The sequence below is a fragment of the Pagrus pagrus genome, assembly GCF_965226575.1.
Source record: "Pagrus pagrus genome assembly, chromosome: 4".
In the NCBI taxonomy this organism is placed as follows: Eukaryota; Metazoa; Chordata; class Actinopteri; order Spariformes; family Sparidae; genus Pagrus; species Pagrus pagrus.
Window position 1 is genome coordinate 11425233 of NC_140188.1, and position 25495 is coordinate 11450727.

General features: G+C 42.3%; 1 protein-coding gene across 2 annotated transcripts in view; it reads left to right on the forward strand.

Annotated features, from left to right (window-relative positions):
* The first annotated feature begins 6914 nt into the window (after positions 1 to 6914).
* LOC311256581 (CD166 antigen homolog A-like) overlaps positions 6915 to 25495 on the forward strand; it is a 41593-nt gene continuing 23012 nt past the window's right edge. For both annotated transcript variants that reach the window (XM_084351740.1, XM_084351741.1), the window contains exon 1: positions 6915 to 7167. In XM_084351740.1, the coding sequence (XP_084207866.1) occupies positions 7107 to 7167 (61 nt within the window). In that variant the 5' untranslated portion in view covers positions 6915 to 7106. The remainder of the gene's footprint in view (positions 7168 to 25495) is intronic.

A 25495-nucleotide genomic window follows, 5' to 3' on the forward strand; every position in this document is an offset into this window, starting at 1 on the left:
AATGTCAACCTGCTTTCACCACTGTATTGTAAAAAAAAAAAAAAAAAAAATGGAAAAAAAAAAGAAGAGGAAGACTCTGCAAATGATAGCGCAGAGACAAATTATTCCCAAAACTTTCCCTTTGAAATCCCGGCGCGGCGAGGAGCTCCAACTTTTTTAATTCTAGTTACAGAATTGGCATAACATGACTTATCTTTTGTTTAAGAGTTAATTTCATGGAACATTTGGGTGTTGCACGTCATTATGAGGAAATGGCGGAAACGTTCGCTGCCGTATTAAAGAGGGATAACAAGAATCTACCACTCGTGTTTATTCTGGGTTGTTGCTCAAAGCATCAGCCTGCAGCAGGCGGCATTTAAGTGCCGCCGAATCCGCTGGCAAAGGAGCCGCCATTAGCTGACAAACCAACAAATAGTTTCAGGCTGAGGTGGGAAATAAACAATACTGACAGCTGACAGATGCCTGAGTTGTAGCAGACCGGTCTACATCTTCATGAATAATTTCTCTGCCTTTCATGTTGCCAGTGAATTACATTTATGCATTTCCCAACCAGGTAATTTGGGAAAACAGACACAACCAGCAGCCAGACTAGGTCGAATATATCGCACAGCAACAGCTGCATCCAGTGCAGGCTAGAACATTTCACCTGTAATACATCTGAACTCCTCAGCCCTCGGTGTAATTGATTTTCCCTCACAAGATTTTTTTTTTATCCAAAATCAGCTGGGCAGGTTTCCTTGTCTTTTATATGAACTCCTCAAACAATACTGAGAAAAGTGTTGAGACAAAGAAATCACCATCAGAATAGTCACTGTTGATCAAGACTTTGCGGGCTTTTAAGTCATAAAAGATAAAGCAAACATTTCATACATAGAAAAGCGCCTTGTTCACGTCTCTCTGGAAATGATTTTTTTGTAATTCCCTCTTTAGAAGATGTGTCGTATGATCATTAAACACGTTGATGTCAGACAGCAGAATCTCCTCTTCTAAATCTCATGAAAAACAGCGGTGGTTTCTCTGCAGCATCTTCCCAACAGGTCGCAGGCCTGGAGGAATCACTTTCTTTCACGGAGCACAATGCCTGCGCAGGGAATTTGTCTCGGTGAATTTGCGCTGACATGCTGCAACACAGTTCCACAAGACAGGATTAACTGACGGCACGCAGGATAAAAAACGTCACACATGGTGAAAGGACATGCAGTACGATATTAGACTGTAAAAAAAAGCACCAGTACATGTTCAGAACTAATGGAAATCTATCAGTGTGACGGCAGGTTAATGCATAAATATGCACCAACAAACAGAGATGTTCTTGACCCTTTATGGAAGAAGTATCATAAGCCCAGAGGCCAAAATACCGTCGTCTCTCATGTGTTTTATTTGAAATATCTTTGCGTCTTTGCACGCTAACTTCTTGTTGTCTTAACTGGTCAAATTTTCTGTGTTTACATCCATCCAAAAGCACTTTTCCTCTAAGTCAGGAGAGGACCAGTGTGGCAAAATGACTTTCTTCACTAATTATTGTGTTGTTAAGAAACAGCACAACAGGCTCTTACTGCCACCCACTGCTTACTTCTTCATTCAAACTGTTTCTGTTCTTCTATTCATAAATTTGACAAAAAAATGTTAAAGCACCATGAAAGAATGAAAGAATGGATTATATGAACCAAAATGCCAGCCAAGTGGCATTAAAGCGTCAGCCAACAAAGCAAAGCTTGATGTGTCTACACACTTTGGTAACACTTTATTTGAAGGCATGTTCAAAGAGTCTTTATTAATGTTGTCATTAAGTGTTATTCTGTCATTTATGACAGGTGTCATGTCTGTGTACTGCACGCCCTTTCAAATAAAGTGTTACCCCCATAAAGTTGATATGATCTTCACATGATTAGATGTAATGTGAAAGGAGTTGCTCCTAGTGAAACCCACAGAAAATTATCACCTAATTCTGCTGTTTTGGCTTTAACAAAACACATCAGTGAGTGAAAAAGCTAAAAAAAAACAAAAAAAACAACAACAACAAAACCTGTTAAGCTACCTGCCCGGTATCAAACGCTAAAAAGACAAAGTTGGGAGTTGGTGGAGACCAAAAATGGAGCAAAAATGTTCGTTTGGGGTGACTTGACTACTCTTTATGAAAAGAGACAGCAGGATGGAGACGGATAACTTTTTGATGTGTTTTATTGTCCTCCGTGCACAAGCAGTTTCACAACACTGAACCAACCAATGAGGAGCTTGCAGCACTACGATTAAGGTAAATATGAAAGAATCAGAGAGGTACATTCAACAAGTTATTGTAACTGCATATAAATACGCAAATAATGAAATACATGAATCAGCTTTATGGTACTTCTGAACCGTACACATTCATCAGGTGGTTAAACACAAGCTGGATTTGTAAAATAACTCTTTCCTTCCCAGTTACAAGAATAAATGTGGGCATTGTACGTTTCTGCAAACCACAGATATGTTGAAACTTTACATTAAATATGTTGCAACTTCAGTTCAGTTTTCAGTTTTATGTTGGGACAATGTTGTGTTTATGATCTGGTTAGGTTAAGGCAGAAAAATGACCTGGTTAGGGTAAGGAAAAGATTTGTTCACTTGGTTCTGGCGCTACAAACACGACTGAAACTTGCGCTGATGTCTCGTTTGAAAAATACCCAGTTTTGTTCGGAAATGGCCAAACATTGGGAAAAAAATATCCAGTGGTTCTGCGCTGACAAACTTTGAAACCGCATCTCGAAACAGCAGTCTTTCAGCCGTCACACCACCACCATCCCCTCCAGTTTCTGACGTGACAGTCAGCTCACATGTAATCTGAACTTGCTCTCAAGTATCCATAAAGCATCAGTTAGTGCAGCTTTAAAGTCCCTGCTGATAAGATGCACACGAAGCGATACTGAGTGAATGACATCAGTTAACACACACACATTTCTCATTATCTCGCACTCAAATTAAACACCAGTCCCCAGTCTGGAAAATATGCATAACATTGTGCGCATGCTAAATATTATTGGCTCACTTGCCATTTTAAGCCTCATGGAAACATAGCAACCTGGCAACACAACACATGCCATTTGGTCTCCTCATTTGTTTTACTGTTGCTATCAAGAAGCACTTTCTATCGATCGGTTATAATAGAAGTGAGGTATGGCCGGTATGAGGAGCTCAAACAAAGAGATCCATTCTCCTTTTCTTTGTGTAAATGTGAGGATTAGTTGGGGGGAAAAGTTAGGCTCTACAGGGAACAATGAAATCAATAAAACAGAGACTCCTCGCAGAAAGAGAGGTAACTCTGCATCGACTGCAGGCTGCTCACACACTCAATCAGATTAACTAATGAAGCAATTATCGATCCAAAGTGGGGCTGCTGGCCGGCACAGGACTGGCCATTAAGTGGATCTTGCCTTCCCTTGGCCATGCTGCAAATGTCAGGGTCACTGTGTTCGCTGCTTGACACAGTTTACTGACGCCCAATCTGTCGAACACCGATCACTCGTCCGCCTCCCGGGAGAAGTTGGTGAACGCCTTGACAGGACAGTTGGAGGAATTTGAGGAAGGCTTCATGCGGGAACGCAAAGGAGAAGTGACCACTGCAGGGCTGCAGATGAGACTGTTTCTGTCTGGCTGCTGTTGTTGCTGAATTTCATTATTTTTATACACGACACACACCTATGATAATTAGTGTAGACCTGCGACACGAGCCAGTGAGGGAAGAGGGAAAAAAATCCCTGTCTGCAGCATCCCTGAATGTCAAAAATGTGTATTTTCATAGCCCGAGTCCATAGCAACGCAAGGTTGTTTGTTTCCATGCTCATAGCAGGAGCAGTGTCACAAGATGTCTCACAAGATGTCAACATCGGAGCGTTCATTCTTTCATCAAATAAAAGACAGCAGGCGCCGGTGCAGTTCCCCCAATATGACATGATATATTGTAATTCATTAGTCTGTGTGTAATCTCTTTCTCCAGTCATGGGGACTGACTGAAAACGTTCTCCTGTGAATACAAATTTAACTACAGCTGCCTTTATATCTCTGAAAAAGAAAAAAGCCTGACATTGAGTTGTGGCAGCCTGCTCGCTGCTTTACTGTAGATGTTTTTTTGAAGGTTCTGACACGAAAATTGAGGTTGTTCTTCATTGTTGTTTGGTGTTTTTTCAGTGTTTAGTCCTTGACCGATCTCACCTGAAAGCCCAATTATTACCTAGACGTTATTGTTTGGTAATTGAACGCTGCGCTACTGGCTCGGTCATCAGTCAGTCTCATTCACTCTCAGCCACACGGAGAGAAAAAAGAAGAAGCAAATAGTTCGTTTTTTTTCACTCTGCGCACTGAGGCAGGAAAAATATTGCTTTGCGGTTAACTTCTAATCAAATTGCATTAGGTTTTCACAGCCTGTGCCCTCGCTCCATTTGCACAAACCATCACAGACCTACATGAATTTCACACCCAGGGTGAGGAATACTTACTTCTTCACCCCGATAGATTTCCCCCCCCCCCCCAACCCAACACACACTGCGCGCACACGCAGACACACACACGTTGTGATCAGACAAGCATGATCATGCAGTTACAGCACAGTGGTAAATCATTTTATTTGCACCAAGTGTGGTTTTAATGACATTTTACATGCTCTGATGTTATTTTTACCAACTTCTGAAATGGACTCGGTGGAAACTGTCACTGTTGTACCTGTTTTAGAGCCGTACTTTGGTACTTTTCTTTTTCTCAGCTATAGTCACGATCTATTCGTCATCACAAGAAACCCAACTGGAAACCACGGCAAGTAAATATAGATAACTACTGACGTTACACAGAGCCAAATAATGAGTGCAAGTGTAGAGAGAAGAACAGCTCTGTCTGTGCCAAAACCTTCACATTAATTCTGATTATTAGCATAGTCATTATATGGATATTAATTATTGTGGTGCTGCTCTTGAATGTGCTCAAGGAAATAATTGAAAAGTAAGGAGATATGAGCAAGAATTTTAATAATTAATTAGGGATTAATTATTTACATGGACTTTTCTTCAATTATAATTAACCTTGGACCTACATCCTATAGCTCGCTTTACCACGGGCCGTCTGTCCCGTCGTTTCCTGCATGAAAAAGGAGCTGGTTGATTGAAAGCACCCCGATGTGTGTCTGCGAGTGTGTGTGAGAGGACATGTTGGAGGCAGCAGAGTGTACATGTACATTTACTCGAGTGCAGCAGCAGTTAAGTACAATTCTGAGCTCCTGGCTCTTTCCATCTTGGCAGACATCTACTGTTACTCCACTTCACATTCAGACGTTGTACTTTTCTACTTCACAGCCCTTATGTGATGGCCGCAGTTACAAGTTACTTTATAGATTCAGATTCTCACTGTGATAAGCTCATAAAATGCCACTGTTGTCAGATAGAAAATAGCAAATAAATAAATAAATACAAAATCTAAATGTCAGCTTTTCAGAAACTCCAGCCTCGCATATCTTGATGACATAATACGTTTCTGACATTGACCTGACATTGAAATGAGTCATCAGCATAACATGCTAGTGGTTAACATTTAGCAAACCACACAGTGTCCATACGTACGTGACATCTGTATGTTTATATGATTATTACAGGGGAAGAGGCTGCCAAGCTGGTGTCCCCAGTTCACAGCTGCATTTCGGCATTTATAGGCATGAAACCACTAGATGCCTCAGCACAATTTCCAGCCATGTTTGTGACACAAAAGTGGGTATTTTTGACAGGAAGTCTGGACTTCTCCATTCCTGCCATTGGCGACAAAAGTGTGTGTTTTAAAGGAGAAGTCAGGACAATTTCTAGCTGTATTTGTGGCGACAAGAGCGGATATTTTCGACAGGAAGGATATCTCCAGGCTTGTTTGCGGTGACCAAAACATATATTTTAAGCCAAACCATGATGTTCTCCGGACCCTTACCAAGTGTTTTTTGTGCCTAGACCAAGATCAAATAGAAAATTGGTTTCTTATCCATGTATTTAGAGTGTTTGTGTATTTATCTTGTACATAGCATGTGCTTTTCTTATCTGTTCACACTCGTTTAATGTATTTTGAGATGTAGATAATTTCTTTTGATACGGGACTGAAGCGATTAGATGATTGATCAAGCTGTTGACGGACAGAAAATCAATCCGCAGCTGTGTACGGTATGTCGATTGATTTTAAAAGCAGAGATGTTGAACATTGTGCTTTCCAGCTTCTCAAATGTGAAGTTTGGCTGCTTTTCTTCTTCTTTTCTTGAATCGCGGCACCCTGAGTATTTTTAGCTTTTTCCACTGTTGATTAAAAATGTGACCTTGGGCCATGTTCGACTACTTTCCGATTATCCTTGGCAGAGTCTACTACTTCAGTACTGACGCTCACTAACGTGCACTTACTTTTTTTTTTTTTTTTTTTTACAGCAGTTTAACTTTAATTGCAGGTTCAGGGTGAGGGTATGTGCTCCACCAATGGGGTTTTGTGCATGAGACAAGTCTGAGGTGGGGCTTGATTGAAGGTTTCCCTCTTTCTCTCTTTCTGTGTGTGTGTGTGCAGAGTGTGTGTGCATGTTGGAAAGAGGAGCAGGGGAGGGTGAAGATGAGAGTAAAGGGGGGGGGGTGGGGGTGGGGGGGGGTGAGAGGAGGAGGGTGAGTTGAGTGTGTGTGTGTGTGTGTGTGTGTGTGTGTGTGTGTGGAGGGGGGGGGGCATCTTGAGGAAAGGGGTGGGGTACACTTGTGTGGGAGGAGGGGGGAGGTGCTGCTGGAGGGGAGAGGAGGAAGGTGGTGGTGGGTGGGGAGGGAGGGAGGGAGGGAGGGGGGTGTATCAGGGGCGGAGCTGCCCACAAGCACCCCCCCCCCCGCCAAACCCCCGCCCTCGCGCTCCGTCTGTGAGCCCCTCGCAGTTACCTGTTCTACCAGAACTGATGTGAGCGCGTGTTGGCGAGCACATGCCACGTTGGGAGAGGAGCCTGAACCTGAAGTGAGACACAAGGAGCGTTTAAAAAGAAAAAACACAACCTCACCCACCTGAAAGAGAACAACTCGACCAAGTGGTCCTAAACAAAAACCTCTGACACGAACCGAGCCGCAGGAGGATCTGAGAGACTCGCGAGGATGCACTTGTTGTCCGCCAGCTGTGTGTGCGCCCTCCTCATCACCGCGCTCCTCCGCCGAGGTAAGCCATTGTCTCATTACACCGGCCGGCGCTGCCGCTCACGCGGTGCCGCAGGTATGACGGGAAAGTCCCGGCAGGTGCCTCTGAAAACTTCGGCACACGGCTTATCGATCACATTTCCGGGCAGAGGCGGAGCGGGGCACGCGGGTGGCTCCTGCTTATAAGTTAGTGAGCGGTGTTATAGTTCAGGATTTGCTCTTTTTTATATGAATGTGCGTGTTTTTACTCACAAAATCAAGCACACATTTTTCTGTTATTGTTGTTTTGGCATCTTATAAACAACACATAATGCAGAAATCCCTCTCTTACATATCTAAATATCTTTAATGTGTGTACAAAGATGTTTTTTTATAACCCAACTCCATCAAATTCCTCATTATTCTGCCTCCCCTGCTTATATAAGTATATAAAAAGTGACTTTCTTGTCTATAAACTGCTTATGAGACATGAAATCCATTGTGCCACCCTGTTTTTCCCTCCCCCTCACCCCCCTCCTCCCTCCCCATGATGGGAGAGGCGGGCATCATCATCATCACCCATTCTTCACATGTGCTCCTGGCATGATGTCATCGTGATGCCTCATTTTTCAGTGTGTGTGTGTGTGTTGTATGTATGTGCTTTCGCAGGCTGTTGAGCAGAATGATGCCTCGTTCACATCCTCTCTGATGTGTTGTAATTATGGGTTGCCTTGTTGGGTGGAGGGAAAGCGCTCCTGACAGGCTCCCTCTAGTAATTACACGTAGGATAAGACTCCTTTTTTATTTTTTTTTTGGATGTGGGCAGTTGTAATGGGTTGCACAAGTGAGTGCCTCCAAGTTGAATTGGGTGCAGCAACTCCGCATTAAGTGCTGGCTTTGAAAAATAGAGTAATTCGATGATATAAAGGCTGGGTTGTTGTGGTTTTTTTTTGTCTGTCTCCAGACTTCCTTGTTGTCTGCTCCGTCGGGCCAACAGGTAGCAGCACCATGTGTTCACATCACTCAGCCAGGCCCATTAAGCAAAGGCTGCACAAGGAGCTCAGAGCACTCCCTCGGATAAGGAGAGGGGCGGAGAGGTTGATCTCACTGTACTCCCTTCGACCTCGTCACACTACAGTGGCGCCTGTTGTTGTAAATTAACACCACACAGCACCTATCAGTCAGGCTCAGGTGGTTTGTTTGAGAGGAAACGAATGGTCCCTTTTAAGGTGGTTAAGGTTTTTTTTTACACCGCTGTGCCGCTGCAGTGCCGTGTGCTTGAGACCGGAGGAGAGTGCACTGGGTTGGTAATGAGGTTAGACTTTTTACGGCCCCGTCCACGCTGGTGTGTGTGTGTTTTAGCAGACGTGATGGTCAAAACATGTGTGTGTTTGCTGACACAACAGATGGCCGGTGCCGCCTTGGAGAGACTGACCCCTGTGAGGTTTCTTTAAACAGAAATATTCATGTTCTGGGCTCAAAATCTGACTGAGGGGGTTTTATTGAGTTTGGGATTTGCAATAAAACCTGCATCGATAGTTGTAATAAAAAACAGGGCTGTGTTTATTGTATTTGAACAGATGAAAAAGAAAAAAGCAGCAGCTCTGGGGAGGGGGGCTTCCTGCAGTCAAGGCCGAGGCATGGCCGAATCCAGAATGAGAAACAGAGCCCCCGAATTACTCCTAGAGCAAACACTCCAGAAAGATGCATCTGTTTTTTTGTTCGCTCCCCGTCTCCACCCTCCACCCTTCCCCCACCACCACCACCCTCGCCCCCTCCCCGAGCAGACAGACAGCGCTCGGTGTCACAGCTGGTATTACTTGTCGAGCGAGCGGGGCTCTCCCTCCTGCTAATGGACTAATCTCTTGCGGGGGTCACCCAATTTCACCTGAGATAGATTCACTCTCCTTTCTTTCATCTTTAACTAGGTTATGTCCAGACCTGTCTCATGAATGCCGCGATGCTAATGCACAGGAGAAAGAAAAAGTACACTTGTCTGGCATGTGAGATTCTGCACAACTGCGTATTTGTGTGCTTGTGCACGTCTCATTTTTAGGCAGTTTTTTCCCCCCTCTTGATGTTTGAAGACTCTGCTTGTGGTTGTTTTCTCTTTGAAAAGAGATTTCTTTGTGACTTGGAAAGTATTGTATCCCTTCATGCAAAATTCAGATGCAGTCATGAAAAGTATGGCAACTCAGCCGAATCACGGATTTGAATAGAAATGCTGCATCCGTACTTCACTTTTATGTTAGCGCTTTAACACTTCCTCTCTTAAAATAGTTGTTTGTTGATCAAATTGTGCAAAGGACTCGCTCCCTAGCAACAGAGCAAAATCAAATTATGAAATCAATCCTGACCATGTGAATACCTGATTAAATACACGAGGGAACAGGAGAATCTGAGGAATTTAAAGTAAGGGAGCAAACCTCCTATTAATTCACAGTTCCTCGCACTTATTGGAACAGGAATGCTCAAAATGGACCTATAATGGGATATCTTCACAACTCATTATCCTGCTGATGCTTAACCCATTATAGCAGCTAGTAATGTCTCTCAAAAGGCTCTGTAGGACTCTCCTGTGTTCGAACACAAGTGTGAAGTGGAATCTCTCCCAGTGTCACACACTTACTATACCTCAGGAATAAAGAAAAAGACCTTCAGATTGAGTTAAAAGTGAGTAAAATAGATGTTCGGCATGTAGAATATGTCTTTTGTGTGCCTTACGTCCTTGATAGGGATAATAAATAAGTGGGAATGTGAGCAGAAAGCAGAGGTGTTGCTCACAGCGAGGAAAAGGAGCGACACTTTCATGGGTTCCTCAGAGAAGACAGCCGAGGCCGTACTGTAAATTAAAGCAGCCTTTAGGGTTTCTGGAGCTACCAGGGTCACCTCTCAGCAGGGGGTGTGGGATTCCTGCCAGCGCCCCTGGCAGCAGCGCTTCACTTCCTGGATGTGAGGATCAAGCTTAATTAACTGACTCACAGGGTAACGTTAGCTTTGATTTACAAACAACTAAAAACAAATCAAGAGGAGGCTGGAAAACTATAAATAACCTGAAGTTATGATGAAATGAAAACGCTGCTGTTACATAATCTTTGATGCAGCGCTAAATAAAAAGAGAGTGTTTTAGTGCACAGCCAAAACTGGGGAGTCTCGGATGGAGGGTTGATCATTAACCTGCTCCACTTCTGTGGAGCTGTGGATGCTGCTTTCCAAGCAATTAGGCCAGAACATCAGCTCGTCCCCTGAGGAATGATGCTTTTCAACATATGCTTGTGGACCATATGGTGTGGTAACGTACGTACAGTAGACCTGAAGTAAGAGTAGAAACTGTAATTCTGATGTAACAGCTGCTGCTTTCTTTTTTGGCCCTTTGTCTGCCCTGCACCCCTCACACAGTGGGTTGGAGTGGTGCACACCAACACATCCACACACACACACAGTTTTTTCCACCCCCAGCAGGACACTGAACAGGTGGAGCAGCAGTGTTGATCTTTTTAGGGCCGTGAAGGGAGCGAGTGTCTCTTTATGATTCCTGTTTGTGTGTGCAGTTGTTGAAAGAAAAGCTTTTTGTCCCCACAACTCACTTTGAGCTAAATGATTAACTTCAGAGTTTTGGCCTCATTATTCAACTTGTTTGGGACTTTCACAGGCCGAAAACTGTTTCTATATTTGCTCCGAAAATCCAAACTACGCCTTTTAGATTAGACGTAGCGGGACGGCGGTGAAAGAAATATGAGTTACCACATGAACATGCTGAGTTTCCTACGTGTCAGAGAGAGCAATTCGCTCTCAGCTGGCCCCAGCGAGCGGGAAGATGTACGAGTGGCTTTGCCTTGAGAAAATGAAAGGAGTTGTGTGGCAAAAGTAATCACTCTGAGGCAATGACTCAATGAGAAAAAGGTCTTTTGTCCGCCTGTGACAGTTTTACACACAGGATTATCAGTAAAACAGCAGCGAGTGAATCTTAATTACACTCATGATTGGCTTGCCCCACTTTTAGGGCCAGAATGAGAGATATATTCAATCTTTCAGAGTCTGGGCGAAAATAGCCTCTCCAGCCATCCTTTCTGTGATGTAATTTGCCTGTCAGGTTAAGAAGTTGAACTTAGCACTTTATTGACTTCCAGCACATGCATGTTTAGACTGAGGCGAGATTGTTTTTTAAGGTAAACACAAGACCGACGTCTCAGTTTGCTCCTGGCAATTTTCTCACTTTCCTTACACAGGTTTTCTCGCTCTGCCGTGCAAAATAATGGTTTATTTGTTATCGGAGGGGAGGGACCAGGCATCTATTGTTTCAGCTATAAAGAAAGGCTTAACAACAGGAGAGAGATGACTGTGCTATGCAGTAGTTCCTCTGTCTTTATGCAGGAATACCCCATTGACATGCATGGAGGTATCCTTGGTTTTGGTGAAAGCCCAACAGCACTCTGAAATTGGGCGGCCCTTGTTTCAGGGACAAAAAGTGAGGTTGTTTCTGTCCTTTGTCATTGACGCAGCCCCCAGCTTTCACTGGATTCCTGTGGACTCCCGCCGACTGTATTGTGAGGCTGGCTCTTTTTAAACAAATGAGTGTATGATAGCGACTTCTTGCTCCCGCTCCTCTCTTTGTCATTAATATGGAACAGCACACACCCCTCGGAGAGGGCACAGAGTAGCTGCTGCCTGTCCCTGCACCTCACATGTGCAACCTGGTGGAGGGGGGAAGCATCTCTGCTCCATATGAAAAGCCAGTGGCCACACCCAGATTTTAACAGGGGCCTGGATCTTTGTTCAGATTCCCTATCAGAGTCATTGCTCCGTCTTAATGAATTCTTTGAGAGGCCTCCATTAACTGTGATGGTAATCATCCGACCTCAGAGAGCATTTAAGGAACACCATAAAGGGGCGCATACTGTATGTATGGAAAGCCAGAGGGTGGGTGCTTATGCTGCTTTTGTTTTGTTGAATTACATTTAATGAACTTCTTTTTCTCATTAAAATTTATATTATAGATTAAGCAAAAGACAAAGGAGCAACAGTGTTCGCACCACTGACAGCAGGGAGTGTGTGTGTGTGGGGGGGGGGGAGGGGGTCAGTGATGAACTCTGATATTTATGCCTGCACTCCCATAAAGTCATTATTTCTGTCTATTTATGAGAGTCGAGCAGAAAGGCGGGAGGTTGCTATTGTATTAAACCTGTATTTTCACTCTGTCTGAGGTTCAGGGAAGTCAGCCGGGTTGACACAGCCTTTGTGCAAAAGGTGAAACATTCATTTCAAGCCCCGGGCCAACTAATAAAATGACATGGAGTTTTGTCTTCCCATTCATTTCTGAATCATCCCCTGTTAGGTCCTAAGCTCTTTTGCAATACTGAGAAGTCGCTCTATTCACTCAGACGCTGTTTAGCAATTTTTCATTCATGAAACGTCGCGCTGGTCCCTGTTACGTCTTTGCCTTTGGGACTCAACAGAGTCCTTGTGTCTGCATATGACCTCGGTATTCACATTCCTGCCTTTTTAAAAGCCGTTTCTTTGTGTTGCGATGATGTCCACTATCCTCCTCTCTTAGACTGCCGCAGCAGTCTGCGGCGCCTGAAGCTATCTTTGATTACATGCTGCTTCAGTTGAACTTGCAGGAGACAGGAGTTCTCATTCAGAGAGCTTCTCTCACACAGGGGGATAACACGAGCACATCTCTGATTGGAATTAAAAGCTTGTCGTTTTGTCAATGCCTAAATAGAAATCAAGATAGAAGATTAAATGGTTGGCCCATCTCTCTGGGTCATGAATGTATCATGACACTCTGGAATAGCCCTGAGATTTATAGAGGTCTAAAATGCACTCATAGGGAATATAAAAGCCAGACCTGCTCTCAAATGCTGGATGCATTTAAGGGTGTTTTTCTGACAATGGAAGGTCTCTTTTTTGTAAAACTCTCATTAAGTGGATTTCAAGCTGCTTGATAAGATTCACCACCGGGGGTACTCCCGAAGTTGCCATGGAGCATGTGGAAATATCGAGGAAACGCTCAATTAGTTTTGAAAAAGGAGGAATTATAGGTTTTAAAGAAAATAACCAAATTGGATCACAAATTGGTGCGATGCTGATCTTCAGTGAATTTGTTGTCACAAAACCAGCAAGCTACCAGCTGCGGCAGGCTGACTGCCGTGCCCACACCTCCCTCCAACCTGAGTAAGTCTTAACACACCATATGCTGAAATAGTAAAAGTGTTGGATAAGTTATTTAAATAGTTATTAAGGAGAGGAGAAACAGTTGTAGTCGTTAAAAGTAACTCTAGAGCCATGGCTAAAAGTAATGAATGACATTTAAAATTGTTGGCTAGAAGTAATAAATTCACATTTGAAATAGCTGGCTAACAGAAAACAGTTTAAATAGCTAAAAGTAAAGGATAAGTATATGAAATAGTATATACTAAAAGTATTAAATTACCATTTGAAATAATAAGCTAAAAGTCAACATTTAGAATAGTTAACCAAAAGTAAGAAGCTGAAATAATTAGCTAAAGTAATTAGTTGAAATAGTGAGTTTAGCTAAATAGAAAATAGGCTAAACATCTGAAACAGTTTACTTATAGTAAACAGTTAGTTTATCCTGAAGTAAACGTTAGAAACTATGCTAAAAGTAGGCTAAAGATTTGAAATAGCTAGCTAAAAGCAATCGGTTGAAGTAGCTAAAAGTAGCTTTTAATGGATAAACATATGAAATAGTAGGCTTGAAGTATTGAATATCCATTTGAAATAGTGAAAGTTAACAGTTGAAATAGTTAGCTTAAAGTAAACAGATAGTTGTTGAACAACTACAACAAGTGTCACACAAGGCCTACTTGAAATGATGTGGGGTGTCAGACTGGTCGGGAACCAGTATTCTTTGGATGTTGTTGTAATTATCCACTGTTAATCGTATATTTCAGAGGACAAATTTATACAAAAATGAGTTTATTATTTGAACCTGCTGGGAAGTGTTCCTTGCTCTTAACTTTACATAAATCATTAATCCCCCATTCCCTTTTGGCAGCAAGACATTTTCACATTCCAGTCCATGAATGCTTGGCCTCAGGGCATGTATTTCCTAATGAGCAACTTTCTTTGAAGAACCATGATTAAGTGAGAAGAAACGTAATCCACACGACAGATTACAGTATTCAAAACTATCTTGTTGCACGTAAAAATGCATCAGCGGTAGCAGCGCTGTGTCCTCAAACCCGACATCGTTTTTTTGTTCAAAGACGTCAAGTGGTGGCTTTTTGCTTGGCAATTACCCCACCAGCGATGCTTTGGCTGATGCATGACTTGTGGATGTGTTAGATGTTTTTGGATAAGACGCTCTACTTTGCTGTTAAGTATTCAGCTGTTCCGCTGCCAGACCTTACGAGGAAGGTGAAGAGATGCTTGTCGGGTAATTGGATGCAATACTTAATTTTCTAACGGGACATCTTAAGAGGTCAAGTAGCTGCGCGTTCCTGGGGAGAATTTCTAAGCATTACACATCCCTCCGGTGCAATTTAAATACTGACTTTTGTACTGACTTATCCTCTTAGCACAAAGGAATCTACGTGTGTGACTCTGATTCAACTCGAGCTTGACTGCAGGGTGGTCATGAAAGAAAAAAAAAAGCAGGAATGTTTAAGAGCTAAACTCAGAAGCAGCCTGTCTACCCGAGGACCAGGTCGTTTAAAAAGTTGCTTTATTGCCGTGTCCGGCTTTTCTATAGAGTGAGGTCGTTATTAAAAGAACTTTGCAGTGTTTAATTCTGAGTAATGAAGATGCCATAACCCATTATGTTACCATTAATTTTGTTCCCCCCATTCAAGTAGTAGATACAGGGGAGATGACACATAATTTCCAGATTTAATGATAGTGATTTCATTTGAACTTGCCGGGTCAGACAGCACAAAGTTTGACACTGAAAAATGACATGTCATTTCTTTTTTTCTATTTTTTTCCTGCGTCTGAGGGACGGTTAGGGTAAAGCGGATTTTCTCCTCTTTTCTCGAGGAAATCTCAGGATTACCTGTCTTATTGTGGAGGGCTTGCCACAGCATGCTCATCTATAAGCAGCACCAACGGGAGCAGATAGTCCAAACCGAAAACAACATCACAGCCACATTTTGCCATTATGAGAATATTTGTTCAGACAATATCAGATATTATCCCCCAGTGGGTTTCCAATAATTGAACAACTCTGTTACCTTTCTGCTCAGGGTGGCAGTTCTTCAGGTATCATGCTTGAATGAATATATTTCTTATTGTCCTCAGTAATGCCTTGTGTTCACTATATCTCAGGTCATTTCATCTGCGAATATGAGTCTTTATTTTATATTTCTATTAACACCTGAAAAGTTTTTCAGAGAATCTTGCTCGCAGCTCTGTGAGGCGGTTTCAGACACAGCAGCGCTTTGAGCTAAATGCTAACATCAGCACACTAATGCTAAAATGCTGATTTTTTTTAGCAGGCATAACATTTATCATGTTTGTTTCACCATCTTAATGCAGTAGCATGCTAACATTTGCTAGTTCATACAATACACTTAAAACTAAACTGAAGCTACAACAGTTTAGGGAACATGAAGGGCTTTTCTCAGGTTCCAACTAATGATTATTTAATTATTGATTCATCTGAAGGTTATTTTCTTGATTAATCGATTAGATCATTTGTCTATAAAATAGTTAACATGAAAAAACTAAATATATATATATATATATTGGACATATTCTAATTTTGACCTTAGGAAACGTCAGGGGATCATTCAAGTAAAAAGAACATGCACAAAATTTCAAAATCCGTCCAGTAGAGCTGCAACTGTTAGTCAATTAATCAATTCATTGATAGAAAGTTTGTTGCCAGCTATTTTGACAATTACTTAATTGTTCCAGTCATATTTTTCAAATGTTAATCATTGGCTGGTTCCAGCTTCTTAAATGTCAGAATTTGCTGCTTGTTTTTGTCTTTTGTGATAGTAGATGAAGAGTTATTGGGTTTTGGATGGTTGGTTGGACAAAAGAAGCCATTTGAAGACATCATTTTGGGCTGACACATGAGCTGGGATGAGGGTTTTTCCACATTTCTTTTGACATTTTTTAGACTAAACGATTGAAGGAGACTTATTATGCATTTTTGTTTTTTTCTTCCTTTCCTTTTGGACTGGAAAGTTAAAAAGGTCAGAGTCTGCGCAAACAGAAGCTCCTCTCTCCCACAGGGAACACTGCTCCTGAAACGCCTCGTCAGTAGTCTTTCATTCTGTCACTTCTTGACATCACACTATGTCACCATGTCACACATTTGCATAATTAATGCATAGATTCTGCATTCGAGAGTTGATTCAGCACAGCTGCTCTGTTGTTGTTAGGGGTGCTGGCTCAGGCGTGTGTGAGCTGACCAATCAGAGCAGACTGGGTATTCAGGAGGGGGGGCCTTAAAGAGACAGGCGCTAAAACAGAGCTTTTCAGACAGAGAGGGGATACAGGGGATGCAGCACTGGACAGTATGAGAAAACTAATGTGTTTTTTGAGTATAAAGGCATGTGGACGTACTCTAGTAGCAACCCAAAATAAAATTATGAGCCTTAAAATGAGCAGAATATGTCTGCTATAATCGATTTATCGTGAAAATATGTGATCGATAATGAAAATAACTGGCCCCATTGTCCAGTAGTCGTTGTGATATTTCAGTTAGAAAGACCAACGTTGGTATTCCTGATTCATATTTCCAATAACGTGCATAGTTTTTTAAATCACAGCAAGGTACTCCTTGTTATCAGAAATGTCTTGTTGTGTTACAATTTTTAGCTTTTTCTGGACTTTCAGGGGAGCCTTTGCCTCGAGCCAGTGTCTTTTTGTCTGACCCAGCAGCAGAAGCAGCTCATTGCTTCGGAGGACTTTCTGAGCAGCGTGTTGACTCAGTTTGCTTGAAGGTGGGAAAGTCTGTGCAGAACATTCCCGTGGAGATTTTAACTCCTGAGCTCTGGGGGCCACATTGCAGATATTTTTATATTTTGTGGGTATCTTGGTATCAGTGGTAGAAGAGCTGTTGGCATGGTTCCTTTCTTATTGACAGGTTCTGTATGAAGTGGGGTTTTTCTCTGTTGCTCACTATCAGTTAGATCTGCAGGGCTTCTTCTGCTCTTGTTCTGGGTGTAGCAGGCAGGACAAGAAGCAGAATGGGAGCAATGCAATGCTAGAGTGGATAGTTAAAAGCACTTACCTTGATGTATGGCTTCCCCTCATGCCATGATGGGAGAGGAAAATGTAATAGCCACCACTAATGAAATTATTATGCCTTAAAGGAGCCATGTTCCCAAGACGACAGTGACATATGCTGAATGACACAAACTGAGAGTGGTTATCTCATCTCGCAGAAACAAGAGACCCAAACAAAACGGCAAGATTTGGTTTGTTGTGACAGTTTTATCTGGTGTGTGTCTTTGGAAACAGGAGCATATTAGTGACCTTGCTTTGACACGAGATAAATCGTCCTTTGAACATAATTTATTTCACATAAGCAAACAATTTCCTCCCACAAATCATACACAAGAACCAGCTCGGCGCCATTGCAGTCACACTAGAAGAACCTTTCAGCCAAATCATGTTAGCAGGTTATCCCGCCGCGCAAATCTGAAAGTCCCGAAGTCGCGGGAAGACTCTGTGGTGTGACAGTGCATGTTAATCTCCAACCTTTCACAGTGCTCCATCAAAGCAGACGTCGGTCCGCGGGTATTAAATGTGAAACCACACAGATTTGATGTGCAAGCAGGTACATAATCCTTTGTATGTATTATCTGCATTCCATGTAGTCCTCCCACCGCTCTCTGCTCTGTTTAGCCAGCAGCGGCTTTAGGACCCCCCCAGAGCCAGGAGCTAATGCAGGACACAATTTGAAACCGTCATGCCCTCTTAATACCAACCAGGCTGTTTGGCTTATTGGAATGGGGAGCGGTGCCTGCACTGTTTCACAGTGAAGGGTTAGAAGGTCAGGTCTGTCATTACGAGTGCACAACAGCATACATGACTCTTTGCTCAACTAATGTGAAACTATCAGTCTCGCCACGGCAATTACCACAGATGAAAGTTACGCGAGCCATCTGCTGAACAAATGGAAATATCTACCTGTTATTATTTTTTCTCTTGTTTACGGCCTAACAGGGCATACATTATTGATAAGAAAAAGGGACTACAACAAAACTAGTGCACCTTTTACCATTAATCATCCATTTTGTGTTGGGAAAATATTAGCCCATGCCTCATGCAGCTACTAATGAGGCACTTTAAGATCGATAAGTGGATGCCTTCTTGTTTCCCCACGTAGGGAAATGACAGGGTCGAGGCTGAATCATCTCCCTTTTCCTCCTCTGCTTCGGTCAGGGCCGTGCGTGGGTTTGTTGGCTGCTCTGCGGTGTAGAAAAGGCTCATTTTACCTTCACCAGGGGTGTGTTGTGGCAGCAGGTCTGATTGGTATCCTCAGGCAGCCACCTGCAACTGTAATGTTGTCATACAGAAGATTGTATAATAGTAAACACAACTGCTCCCCCAGGAGCAATGAGATACAGATGTTCAAAGAATTTCTTATCACGCGAGCGTGGGGGGCAGGGACAGGGCGTGGCAGCTTTTACAGGAAAGTGAGCGGTTGTGGTGCAGACAGACAGGCAGGTACTTGAACGAAAAGAGGAATCTATAGCTGCCAGCTGCGCTAGTATTTCAAAATAAAAATATAAAATCTAGTAGGAGGATGCTTTCAGTCTGATGGTTCAGAGGATGTTTGTTCGCATATAAAATATGGTGAGCATAAGCGTTTATCATGGGTCCTGCTCCAGCTGCATCTAACAATTATTTTCATTACCGACTCAGCTGTCGCTTCTGTCAGAAAATAAGGAGGATATGCCTGTCACATGTGCCCAGAGATGTGTGTAAATTGGTTGTCTGGTCAAAGATATTAATGTAAAATGACAATGAAAAAAGTAGCTGAAACAGCTAGCCAAGTAATTGTTCTACAAAAGATAAATCACCAACAGCTTTGATAATCGATAATAAATTTCATTTTTCAAGCAGAAATGGCAGCTTGTCTCCAGTTCAAGCTTCTCAACTGAGGATTTGCTGCTTTTGTCTCTGTCATATCACAGTAAAGTGAATATCTTTGGGACTGTTGATCAGACAAAAGAAGAAGACATAATATCCTGACATTTTTAGACCATAAAGCCAAAAACAATATATGTCTCGATATTTTAAAATCTCCATAAAGAACTTCATAAATGTTCGGACTGGGCGACAAAATCAAATATCACAATATTTTTGATCAAATGCAAATGCAAAACAAATATTGTAGGGTTGACTTCTGGTACATTCGCTGATTTTTAACACGATGAGCTTTTCATTAGTCATGTGGATATAATGACAGGGTGGTGAGTCAAGTATGGTAAGTTCAGAAAATGACATCACTCTGCTGTAATGAAGCCTTCAAAACCAAGAAGCGACAACACTTACGTCATATCATGATACAGCGGTATCCAAATCTGAGACCATATATAGTCTCACATCATGATAACATTATAAAATCAATATGTTGCCCAGCCCTGGCTCCAATAATCAAAGCAGTATTGATCAATCAGTTACAGAGATCATAAATAGTTGTTGCCCAAAGGATTTGTAATGGGTCTTTATCTTCTAGTCTATAAAATGTTGAAAATACATCTGTTTCTGGAGCTCAGGGTAACATCTTTAAATTGTTGATTAGTCTCACAAACAGCCCAAAGATATTCAATTTACAGTTAACTCTACATCATGTTCGACGTTTTCTCCCTGTTTAATGACATAAGCAGCGAATTGATTCTGATATGTGTTGACTATTCATTATCTGTCGCTTGTTTAATCAATTAATCGACTAATTATCGCAGCCTGTCGTGCCAAGCACCCTTAAGGCTAATGCTAAAATTGATTACACACGACGTCCCGTCTATAATCAAGAGAGCAGACACTTAACCTAGAAGTCAGTCCTGCTCTAGTTGGCTCGGTTGCTCCAGGCGAGAGAGGCTGGCAGGTTTATGGCCTGTATGCGAAAAAAATACCTGATACCTGCTGTCTGATGTGATACCTCTTGAAGAGACCCGGTGAAACGACGAGCACTTTGATGTCGAGGAGGTTGTTTTGAATGTGTCAGGAATATTTTAAAGCTGCCTATTAACACATCTGGCTGAACGGTGGGGGGGGGGGAACGTTCTGACAACTCGAGGATTCGCTCCTTGCACTTAGATTTATGGATTCCAACTCTTCGGTAATTCAAAGGGCACTTTCTTCATTAGCGAGAAGCATCGCTGAGTGTTAGAGTCTCCATCTGGAGCATCACACCATCTGCTGCTCCTCTTTAACCCTCACATTTATTTTATTAGGCTCTAAACATTTATTTTATTATCTGTGTGGCTGTGTTTTTAAGCCTTAATTGCGTTGATTATACTTCGCTGTGATTGCTGGAGGAGATGGGCCTGTGATTTTTAATTACATGCGCTAAATAAAGCGTTTTTTAAACAGCAAGCCGTGCCCTCCGAGAAACCGCATTTATCTGCGCCTCATAATATCAAACATTAAAATCACCGGGGAAGCATGTGATCAGATACCTGTTATCAAAGCTCCTCTGAAGATGTTGAGTTGGAAATCCCTAGAATACAGACTACTAACATGAATCAGAGCTGCAGGAGGTATTTCCAGGACATGTTTTGCCTTTCATGCACACATCCCACAGTGAAAATCAGATCATGTTTGTTAGTCTCGTGTAAAAAACGAGCAAAGTGTGAACACCGGTCAAGATCTGCCGGGGATAAAAAAAAAACAAATCTTTCAATGTGAGACTGAGCTCAACTTTAGCCCCGAATAAGACTCTAAGCAGTGTTTCAGTAACTGCGAGATTAACTAACTTAAGTTCAAAGCCGCTGTGATTAGAAGCAGAGTGGGTGCGTGTGGATGCCGCCTCTCCATTAGGCATGAGCGAGCAGCACCAATTCAATAACACTCGTAGGATCCTCAAGTATAATAAAGGTTGAAGGCTCCTTGGCGTATGAAAAAGTTATCACATTTAAATTACTCAGAAATAATTGAGAATGAATGAGTGGTTTCTAATCACACGTCTGAATTAACTGGATTGGGAGTTAATAAGGCCCAGCCTTGCTATCCTCCAGCACAAAAGCAACATCTGAAATAAACTCAAAGCAAATTTAATAGCCGTCCTTTCTTTGGTGCTTTTAGGTAATGAAGTGAAAATGTTGAGCATTGAGGCAGTTTGCTTTTATAGACAAGGGCATGGAGTTAAATGCCATTTAATTATTAATATAAAGATACAGTATATTATTAATTCTGCTGATATTGAAGGTAACTGCCGATTGACCTGTCAGCCGCTACAGATGGCCTTAACAGACGGTTACCTCAGACAGGTGTTGTGCGATCGTTTGCACGTGTCACAACCTTAATTAAGATTTATCTGTGCAGCCGAGGGAATCGTGTTGGCGATGCCTAGTTATTTTTTTCTTTTTTGATAGCTAGAAATTATTTGATAATCCCATTTGCCCCGTAAACTAGTGATTTGCTCACAGGCTGCGTCTATTTTTAGGATATTACTTTGATCAGAGGCAGCAGAAAGGGTGGGGGTTTGTTAACTCTTGCCAGCGATAAATGGAGTTTTTTCAATTCCTACCTGAGTAACACAGTCATCGTGACACAGTCCAAATCCATTAGCTTCCAATAGTCACTGCTACTGACAGTGAATTAAAAAAATCTGTCTTCATTCATAACCAAGAGACTTGGGTGAGGTAATGTGAGCGGAAACAGAAGAATGAAGTCATCGGCAAAATGTTAGGAGCTGCATTAGGAAGGGTTAATGGACAAGTAGGAAGCAGTGTGGCTGTGCTTTGTTAATGGCCTAATGTTGCCTTTAATGGCACGTCGTTAATGGGAGTTCTTTGTGGATGTTTAGAGTCAGGACTCCTATGATCAGCCCACAGGCATCTCAGAACCACTTCCACCCTCGGGTCCCGTGGCCCCGCGCTCCCCTCCAATACATAATTCACGATATAATGGACGTGATCTCTGAGTGCACTTACCACCCGATCACTCCAGCCGGCCGCTGTCTTAAGAGCAGTCCACGCCGCACGCGTGCAGCTCATCTACGGATGCAATTTATGACATTTTTAAAGAGGTTTTTTTTTTTTTACGGACGCTCGTGTGGTCGAGTGTATAGAGAGGAGCGTTTCAAAGACTAATGATCGTGCCACAAGATCAATTTCTAGGAAACCTTATGGCAAGTCATTTAGAGTGATAATCACCCTTCTTCTAATATGCTTTTATCTTTTCCATCTGTCTCGCCCAGAGAAAAATGGAGCAAAATGACTCTGTTATGCTGCCAATGATGTGGCGAGGCATATACAAAATACTGGACACTTTCTCACACATCTGCAAAGGAGTTTTCCTTCCTAATTGTACATATACAGCAAGAGTTCTCCAGCCTTCCATTTATTCCTGCGCCAAACAACAGCCTTCCCCTCTCAGATATTAGCTTTCTCTTGCTGAAACTTATCAAACCAAAGCTGCTTTGATTGCGCTGAGTGAGACATGATTTAAGTGAGCTTGAGCATCATTAATTAAAAAAAAGCCTGACAATGGCTCCCTTTTAAAATCTCATATTAGACGTGTTTTTTGCTCATCAAAGGGGGAAAAAAAGCGAGAGATTCTTTAATCTACTGCAGGTTGTTTCTTTTTTTTGTAATTTGTAAATCTTTATGTTATGTTTCTGAGGAAACAGCTTCAAAGCTTGTATTTTAATCAATAAATGATGATGCAGAGATTCAGACTGCACTTCTGTGTATTGTTGGATGTATGTTACTGCGAATGGGAAAAGGTTTTGGCAATCTACCTGGCAGTCTGAGGTCTGTTTTGCTGTTTGGCTCTGTGTTTTTCGCATTACCTCGGATAATTTGTCAAACGCAGACAATGCGACGCCACATTGAGATATTTCCACTGCAGCCTCATTGAGATGTTATAATAAACTTTACCATCTAACACATCAACAGAGAATATCAGTTTTTGATGCCACATTGTTTCCTCATTACCTAAACAGATTGAAAACCAATACAGGCAATAAAACCATAAGTTACACCGACCGTCTCCTTAATGGACCAGGATGCAATGCGGTCACAAGATTTCCTGTATTTTGAGCTACAGAGCAGGGCTGACATCTTCTTCCTATGGGCTTATTATTCTCTTCAACTACGCGAGTTACCCACAGATGATGCAAAGTGTTTGCACCTCGTCCTCTGGGGACTGTCAGCAGGTATTCTGGGAATCGTAGGAAATCACAGAAGCAGAAGCAAACAAGGCACGATACAACACAAGTGCTTTGAACCCGGAAAGTCTCACTCTTAGATTAACAAGGTAGGAAGGAAACGGATATAAAGAAAGTTTGTTTCAAACAAAGTCCCACCCAGTATAAATCGGCAGCAGAAAACAAACACAGAAATCTCTCATGTGAAATAACCAAATCTGATCTAACTCGGACAGAAAATATTGTTTCCATCGGTCACAGCAAAGAGTTGATTAAAGAATATGTTTTGGGGGCCTTTAAAACCTGCATCCCAGATTTATGGTATGAAAGTCTTTTCTTAACATTTCTTAAGGGTTCCAGCCTTTCATTACACAAGTGGCTCGAACACACCTGGAGGCAAAAAAATAAATCTTTCCCTCCTCCTTGAGCTCCCCCTCTCTTTCTTTGTCCTCTTGTCTCAATCCCTGACGAGAGGCGGAAGCAGCAACCTGATCCCTCAGCGGCAGGTCTGCACAGGTACTGAGCCCTGCTTGGGACGAGTCTGAAATCAGAGGAAATGGAGCCGGTGTTTCCAGTCACAAGGCAACAATGGGGGCCCGACAGGTGAGACTGCAGGCGATGCATTAGCCCTGTTCCTGCCTGCTGTCGTCTGGAGGTGTCTGTTGTTGACCACACATGATGCAGCAAATGCACAATGTTATTTTTGCCTGAGGGGGAGAGAGCAACCTATATGTCTCCCTAGAAGATATGTTCCAAACTACACTTTATATTTAGCTGCTGGGGAGTGTAAAGCAGGTTTGGCAACTCATTTCTCAGGAACATTGAAGTAGAAAGATGCACGAAGAGCACTGATGAGTGGCTTTACCTGGTCTGTTCCTTTTCAGTCTTTCATTTTGTAAAACCTGTTACGTCCACATGAGAGTTCTTTGCTTTATTTTCCTGAATAACATGCAGCTCTGTGATTGGGCATGTTGTTTCGCCAAACATGAACGCTATTGTTGTTTCGGTTGCTCAGTGGGGTGAAGGAGGAGAGCCATTATGCTTAACAGACTCAGACTAATAGTACTGTGTGTTTTATACTCTGCATAATTCCCCATTCGCTGTCCATCCTGATCCTTAGCAGAACACAGGCTTGCTGTGCCCTGCAGTGGTTCTGCTCAGCACAGGCTGTGAAAATGTCAGAGTGAAAATGTATTTATTTGATTTTAATCTGGCTTTTTGTGAAGATACTTTATGCAATAATTCTGCATTCAAACGACCACAGACCTTTGTTACATATTCTGTTGTGTACTCACATTATCCCAAATGTTTCCCAACAATGTTCAGTGTTCAAATCCACAAGATTATTCAAGGTAAGTTTGCATTTCACTGGGTAACCTGTCGCTGTAACATTACATCGCCCATGAATATTTGTGCCTGGGTCACGTCAAGTAGAGTTTTCATCAGCGATGGGGGCTGTTCAGTGGTGTTCACAACCTGTGAGTATTTATTTGCAGCCATATTACTTTACTGTACATTAGCCGTAAAATAGCAAGCAGCGACATGCAGAGTATGTGTGCAGTTGTGTTTGTTATTCAGGTCGATGACTAAACTCAGCACTCACCAGAGAGGCAGTCAGGGTGATAGACAGGAGTGAAGAGAAGGCAATCTCCGAGCTCCCCTCATGTCAGGTGTTTATTCCTCCAGTAGATCCGGCTCTGCACCGGATATACAGTATGTGTGTGAAAACTGAACAAGTTTTCAGTTATCTGAAAGCTGGCAGTGAATGAGTTCATTCAAAGTTCGAGCACACATGCTTTGAAAGAGATATCTCGCCTTTATGTTGCATAGAGAATGTAATATAATCTAAGGGAAAATAAATGGCTCTGCTGTTCTTGAGACTAATTTCCCACTCTGATATTGTTTCATCGCATGTCTGTGCATCAATTCAGCGTTATATTAATGTCAGAAAATATCACACGCTCTTTTCAGTCATAAAACTAATAAATGTTAGACTTGTGACAACGTTTCTCGTGGAACTTGTAGATAAGACTCCGTAGAGAGAGGATCACTTATTAAAAACCAAAAAAAA